This window comes from Oryzias melastigma, linkage group LG17 (assembly GCF_002922805.2).
Source record: "Oryzias melastigma strain HK-1 linkage group LG17, ASM292280v2, whole genome shotgun sequence".
NCBI lineage: Eukaryota > Metazoa > Chordata > Actinopteri > Beloniformes > Adrianichthyidae > Oryzias > Oryzias melastigma.
The window spans coordinates 26623400-26631131 of record NC_050528.1 but is presented as its reverse complement, the minus strand read 5'-3'; the positions used below and the strand labels follow the sequence as shown (position 1 = coordinate 26631131).

General features: G+C 42.9%; 1 protein-coding gene across 1 annotated transcript; it reads left to right on the top strand.

Moving 5' to 3' along the window:
* Positions 1-5009: 5009 nt before the first annotated feature.
* On the top strand, positions 5010-7301 carry ptger4c (prostaglandin E receptor 4 (subtype EP4) c). Its single transcript, XM_024273973.2, has 2 exons — positions 5010-5867; positions 6377-7301. The coding sequence occupies exons 1-2, from the start codon at positions 5010-5012 to the stop codon at positions 6944-6946; spliced, it is 1428 nt and encodes a 475-aa protein (XP_024129741.1). The 3' UTR covers positions 6947-7301.
* The last annotated feature ends 431 nt before the right edge of the window (positions 7302-7732 follow it).

Sequence of the window (7732 nt, the reverse complement as noted above, 5' to 3'; positions counted from 1 at the left end):
AACCTAGTTCCTAGTTTAGTCGTACAGAGACCGGACAGTCCTCATACTCTCCCATACTCCCAGAGCACCCTCTACGGAACGTCACAAGGGACACGAAATCCCTGAAACACATATGGACTGGATGAGAAAACTTCCACAAACCCTCCAGAACGATCAGGACAGAATCCACACTCCCACTGGATGTGAGGATCTGAGACATGGATGGATGGATGGATGGATGGATGGATGGATGGATGGATGGATGGATGGATGGATGGATGGATGGATGATGGATGGATTGTAGGATGGATAAGTTAGCTGAACTAATTGTTTTTTTTGTTTTACCAATGATTGAATCAATAAATTTTGACTGTATTTATTGTTTGCTTGTTTGATATCGGTTCATCGTAGAGATGTCTGAATGTTGTCCAAGTTTTTGATTTGTTTCAGGAGTGAAAAAGTTTCTCAATATTCCCATAGAAACACCAATCAAGACAGACGACCCAAAAACCTGCAGTCTATGGGGGAATCCCCAAAACTCCTTGAATTCTACTGAGCTGTAAAGAGTTCTGTGGAGAGAGGACATTAAAAATCTACAAACCATAGAATATCTGCAAAAACATGAGAAACATGCTGTTAAAACTGTGTCTGCACTATTGATGCAGGTCAAAAGAGACACCTTGATGATAGGAATACTGATTTAAAGAGTGTCAGTCTTTAAATTCAGTTTCTTCTGCGTTTTTGTGATGACTTTTTTGTCCACGACGTCACAAAGTCACAGTTAAACTGACATACAAATAAATAAATACAAGTATCGACATAATAAATGACATGAACTAAAAATTAAAGCATGAAGAACGCAAGACAACTTCTTAAAACTGTGTCAGAACTTTTTACCTTCTTAATCTCTTTTGCCACATGGAAGTCCTTAAGAAGTGTTACAACAACATTCTTCCCTGTGCAACACAGTTTTAAACAAAGGTTCCACCCTTCAGAAATATACAAAAATAAAATACATAAATGTGTAAAATATGAATTTTACACAATTACAAATTCTGACGCTTTTACTGTGGCTTTTAAAGGGAGTTAGAAAAGTTTCATCGAGAAAAAAAACTGCAGTGAAACGATAACACTGAAACACAGAAATCCTTATTAAACCAGCGGCGGCTCGGTGGGAGTGAGGGCAAAAGAGTTTATTTTCACGAGTGGGCAACTGAGGCTCCAACGTCAGAAAGCTTTGGGTTATTACAGCTCGGAGGCTGGACTCCAACCCGCCCACTCCCCCCAGGAGGCGTCAGTCTGAGGGAGGAGGAGAGGAATCCACTTACAAGCAGAGCGGCTGCACCTCACTGCTGATGCACAGACCCTTCCTGCTGGGTGATGAATTCTTTCATTTCCACTCATTAGATTATCTTTTCATGTTTGTGTGTGTGCAGTTAAAACTGTAACTCGCAGTCAAATCCAATGAATTCAAATGCAGGTTTTGGATTATTGCAAATCTCTTGATATCCAAGTAAAAACATTTTTTTTCTTTTTTTTCTTTTTTTTTTTTACTAGTTGGATCATCCACAGCAAACCTACTCTGAGTAACTATTGACTCAGAACTCCTCAACAAGACAAAGCAGCAGTGTTTCAAAGGAACTTAAATTGATTTTTTTGATTGATGTGAGGATGTGTATTTTGACTCAATTTTTGGAAATTTAATGACTAGATTCAAAAATCAAAATAAAAGACTTGTTAAGGATAGATGTAACAGAGCTCTCACTATTAACGTGTAGAAGGTGTAGATTGTGAATAATAAGGATTATGGGAAAACTGTTGTTTTTCACAGAGTTGGCAGATAAATGACAGCAGTCAGTGAGAATCAAGCAACAAGTGAACAAAACTACAGCCGAGTTCCATTAGAGAGCTTGATTATATTCAGATAGAACGGTGGAGAATCTATAAAGAAGGTAAAAAAAAAGGGAAGCTACTTCATCACATGTTCAAGCGACCACTTCCATTGAAAAGTCAACGGAAACATGCATAAATGTTGCGTTTCAAGCTTTCACACTTAAAACTCTCATGTTCACTTGTTCACACTCGAGTTTTTACAACTCTTTAGGGTTTCTATGTATAAAATGCATGGCCATTTAAGGCGCGTTGCGAGGTAAATCGGGTCAAACTTTGACCAATCAGGACTTGGGTGTGGTAGTGATGTTTGGAGAACGTCCCTTTTAATTGACAAAACGCGTTCCACATGCCCAGTGTGAACGAAGCATTGTGGGCTAAGTCACAAATGAGCTTTTTGGTAAAAATCACAAAACATTTTCATTAAAATGACAAACTTTTGCAGATTTATATAAACCAGCTGTGAAATTACACCAACATTAAATTCCCACTCCGATCATCTTTTGATCCATTTAAAAAAAAAAATCAGTCTTTTAACTTTGTGGATGTTTTACAGCATTCACACAATAGTGATTCTGTGCCTTTCTGTATGTTTTGTGGCACATAAAAACTCCAGCACACTTTCAACGATTTCATCTATCTTGGTGTGAAAACGTTTCAGACATTACAGCTTGTACTTTTGGTATTTATAAACTTTATAGTTTATTAATATTGAGCAAAATATGCCCCATAGGAAACGACTGAGATATTACTCAAATCCTTCAAACTTGTGTACTTCTGTTTACTTTCAGAGAGAGACGCCATTTGAACTTTAAAATGTTCAGCAACTACTGAGTTTTTAAGGGTAATGTAGAATTTAGCTTTTAATTTCGCATCATGCTAGCTGTTTTGGGGTAATTCAGAGGTTTTTCCAGTTTTTAGGAAATTTGGATTTTAGCTAATATTTTAGCATTATGTTAGCTGTTTTTCCAAAATTAGACATGTTTCCAGATTTTATGCTAATTTGGCATTTAGCTAATATTTTAACAAGCTTTCGGCTTCAGCTTTTCAACTTTCAGCTTTGCTTTTTAGCTATCAGTTTTAGCATTTTCAACTATCAACTCTTGCATCTTCAGCAGCCACATTCAGCTTAAAGCATTCACATTAGCAGGTAATGCCTTATATCTAGTTATGACTGTGGTACCAATTTTGCAAAAATTAAAAAAAAAACTTTTTTTTTGCTAGGTTGATAAATTGACTTGAATTGATAGAGCAATAATCAATTCATAAAAGCAGAGATTGATAAAAAAAATGCTAAAGTCTGCTAGCTTGATGCTAACGTATGATGGGATTTTTCATAGCATGGCTAATGCTAATTCTTTGTCAGCCTAAACATTCATTGGTGAATAAATAAACATCTTTATAAACTCACAGACATGATTTTCCCAAACTCTTTTAAGTAAATATTTTTTAAAGTAAACATTTGTGTTTTTTTTGCTTCTTCTGGAATACGCCCTCTCCCCTCACAGTGGTTCAAATCCCAGAGGGTTCCTTCTGTGTGGAGTTTGATTGTTCTATCTGTGCACGTTTTGATCTTCTCCATGCTCTCCAGCTTCCTCCTGCAGTCCAAAGACACGCTTAAAAGGTTGATTTGTTCATTCTAAATTGCCCCTAGGTGTGCATGTGTTTTGAATACTTCACAATATCAGAAATGTCTTGAATTATTTTGAACCTCAGAAATAAGAAACTTAACTCTGAAATTCATTAGCATTTTAACGGTTCATGAGTAAAATAATTGCAGAAATATAATCCTCTAAGTAGAGAATTAAGAGTATTAACAAACCCTTCTGGAGTCATGGAGAGGTGTTGTGGATTCAACTCAGAAAGAAGATGCAGAGACACCATGAGAGTATCACTCATGCTCATGTAGTTTTGTTTCAGAGACGTCTCAGGCTGCAGGTATTCTCCAGCCTGCATAATCATCCTCACACCTACTTGACTTTTTCCTTCCACAGCCGGATTATCTGTTATAAATCTCATTCATGTTGTCACAAGCTTGTGAATTGTTGAACCGGTTTCCTTTCTGTTGTCGGATCTTCTCTTTCCACAGGAACAATCAGGTTCTGTGGACCCTGACACCTCCATGGATCAGGCGCATGAACATTCGGCTGATGTTTTCATCCGCTTTTTGAGGAGTGTTTAGCAGAGAAGGTCGCATTTTGGGAGCAATTACAGACGTCACTCCGGATACAAACCGGGAGCATCAAAAACACAAACATGTCTCTTTTTTTTAACAACTAAAGCACTTTATCTCATGAAAAGTAAATATTATTCAATAAAATGTGTGTATAAACTCAACTCTGTTTCTCGACTAAGTAGAGGCGACTGCATCAAACCTGATGATGGAGATGGGAGATGAGGTTTCTTCCATTTTCAAAGTGAAGACTCATTTGCTGTGACTCAATCAGGCATTTCATTATCAGTAATCAATAAAAGGTTGCAGGGAGTTAGAAACGTCTCTGCTCTCAGGCTCTGTGCTGCAGGCGCTGACCTTGGTGCTGAAGCTTCCACTTCTCTCCTTTTAAATTTTCGTTGCAGGTACAAAGAGAGAATTATACATCTTTGTTAAAGTTATTAGAGCAATCCCAGAGCCTTTTAAATGTCGTTCTATTCAATAATAGTGCATTTCTCTATGCAGAAGAGGTGTTGCGTCTGTGAAAGACTGAAGCTATAAGAAATTAGACTCAAAAAGACACTTTTTTTGGTGGTTCACCAAAGGGTGCCAGGTTTAGCCACTTGGTCTGACGCGTGTTAACCCGTGACGTCACTGCAATAACCTGTTTTACATAAAGATAAATTTTAATTTAACTTTGCCTGCAGACATGAGACTCTTGGAAAGCCATCTCCTCGCGCTCACACACCCCGCGCGTCACGGTGCTGACATCAGCGCGCGCCTTAAAGCCCGCAGCAGCAGCAGCAGAGAGCGCAGCCAAACACCAACAGGTGCACCCTCATGTGGCGCGCGCTGACAACCAAACACGCCGTCTGCAAACTAAAACATACACGGTGTGCTCTGTGGGAGATGTGCGGGCATGCTGGTTTGTTTCTGTACTCTTAGAGCAACTTGTCTGCAGAAAAAAAGGAAGGAAAAAACTCTGAGGATGATCAACGACAGTGTTGCGCGCGGACATCTGGACTCGAATGCCTCAGCGTTGCTTCTGACTCTCCCTCTCAGCTCCAATCAGTCTTTCCCTGCGCTTCGGCTGGAGTTCAGGTCTCTGGTCACCTCGGCGACCATGTTCGCCGTGGGGGTCCTGGGAAACCTCATCGCCATCGTGGTGCTGTGCGTCTCCAAGAAGGAGCAAAAGGAAACCACGTTCTACACGCTGGTGTGCGGGATGGCCATCACGGACCTGCTGGGGACCTGCTTCACCAGCCCCGTGGTGATCGCCACCTACGTGGCCAACCGCTGGCCGGGAGGAGCGCTGCTCTGCCACTTCTTCTCCTTCTCCATGCTGTTCTTCGGCTCCGCCGGCATGTCCATCCTCTGCGCCATGGCCGTGGAGCGCTACCTGGCCATCAACCACGCGTATTTCTACTCCCAGCACATAGACCGGACCATGGCGCGCTTCGCGCTCCTCGTCACCTACCTGGCCAACATCGTGCTGTGCATCATGCCCAGCTTTGGCTTCGGCCAGCACGTGCGCCACTTCCCCGGGACGTGGTGCTTTCTGGACTGGAGGGCGATGGACCCGCTGGGCGCGTGCTACTCCTTCCTCTACGGGGGCGTGATGCTGGTGCTGATCGCAGTGACGGTGCTGTGTAACCTGGCCGTGTGCAGGTCTCTGGTGGGCATGAACCAGAGGACTGGCATAGTGAGGGCGGAGGTGTGCGAGCAGAGCGGCTCGCGCCGCCGCTTCCCGCGCCTGCCGTCGGTCACATCCGCCGCGGAGATCCAGATGTTCTGGCTGCTGATCTTCATGACCATCGTGTTCCTGGTCTGCTCCATCCCTTTAGTGGTGAGGAGGAAACACCTTTATTTACTACACCTGTGCGTGCAGTTTTGGGGTCCCAGGTGAACCTTAAGATGGGGTCCTCTGCAGTGGTTGAGTGATGGAACAATATAAAGTGACGTCATTAAGAAAAATCTAAAAACTGACCATCTTCTTTTACCGTTTCTTTCTCTTTCTTTTCTCATTCTTGATCTGCCTCCTATTGAGTTCCTTTGATTGTGTTCTTCCAACTTTTGTTAACTTTTCTAAATTTCTGTGAGATGTTATTTGTCCTTATTGCACAGCTTCATCTTATCTTTTTAAAGTCATTTAGATTGTTGCTAACTTGCTGTTGATGGAATGTTCCATTGCTGCAGAGGGATGGGGGAGGATGAAACTCTTTGACATCTGTATGGAATTTTAGAGATTTTATGTCAGAGTTAAGTTAAGTAGTGATTGGTCATCTTTGTCTAGTGGTAAGTCCGCCCCTGTTTGCGTCATGGATGCCACTCACCTGTCCTGTTTTTTCCGGACAGGTGCGCATCTTTGTAAACCAGCTGTACGGCCCTGCAGACATCTCTGCGGGGGTGAGTCCGGATTACCGGAGCGACATGTTGGCGATCCGTTTCGCCTCTTTCAACCCGATCCTGGACCCCTGGGTGTACATCCTGTGCCGGAAGAACCTGCTGTTGAAGGGCTGTGAGAAGCTGAAGAGGGCAGCTGCGTGGGCAAAGGACGGCCGTGGCAAGAACGGAGGCTGGGTGGCGGGTCAAAACTCCCCGCGCTCCCTGCACAGCGACGAGACCAGCTATGCGTCATTACGCACCGCCGGCTACAGGAACGACGACCTGCAGCTGTCCATCAACAACAGATCCTTCGCGGACTTCGCCATGAGACAAGCGTGGGAGTACGACACGGCGCGGGCCAGCTTCCACCCTTTCAACGTGGAGTCGAGCGCCACGATCGGCGGCGAGGAGGAGAACAAGCCCAGCCGGACAGACAGAGCCTCTCCGGGTCCGAGCGCGCCTGCGCACATCAGGAGGGTGGACATTGTGGCGTGCTCCTTCAGCACACCGAGCTCCAGCTACTCAACCAAATGCATCTGAAGCCTTTTTGCTTTCTAAGCAACCCGCCCAGAGCCTTTTTCAGCCTGAAATATCACACCAGCAACAGATCTGGGTAGGAAGCTTCACGGGTGGGGGCTGGTTTTGCACTCAGTTTAGTTTTGTGTTTCAGTAGGGGTGTAACGATCCATTTTAATCCATTCGTATCGTAATTTGTGATTGACAATACGATTTATTTTTAACCGATCCGATTCACGGATCGATCCAGGAAATCTTTAGCCAAAGATTCAACCAGTGTGACTCAGAGATAAATACCTCGTACTGAACAGTGCAGGGAAAGTTTTCCAGATTATTGCATTTCTTGCAAGATAATCAATTAAATCTGTGTAGAAACAAACTAAACAAGAATGAATGTCAAATCCATTCACATTCTAGATAAAGTTCAGCCCACTGTTGATTTCAAAATAATCCATTATTAGAACATTGATTCATCGATTAATCGTTACACCCCTATGAGTCAGACATTTTTTTTTCTTTTTGACCAGATGTTGCTCTGATGTGATGAAATCTGCCTGAACATAAACTGACGAGGACCAAAAACCCAAATTTACTCTGGATTTGCTCCATGTAAAGATGTAAAGTTAACGTTGGGAATATGAACCATTCTGGGGGCAAACATCCGTGACATTTAGGCAACAAACTGGACTAAAACTCTTAGACTCTCTCAAATGAGCACTGAGTACAAGGTGCAAGTAACCTCAGCTTCAACTAGACCTACCCAAATAATTACCATCAGGACATTTGAAACTCCAGCTTTCACGTGGCTGG

What these genes read in the sequence shown, in the direction of transcription:
- ptger4c (XM_024273973.2), top strand. Translation starts at nt 5,010, where the DNA reads ATGATCAACGACAGTGTTGCGCGCGGACATCTGGACTCGAATGCCTCA. An exon ending in TCTGCTCCATCCCTTTAGTG is followed by an intron (nt 5,868 to 6,376) that starts GTGAGGAGGAAA and finishes TTTTCCGGACAG; the next exon opens with GTGCGCATCTTTGTAAACCA.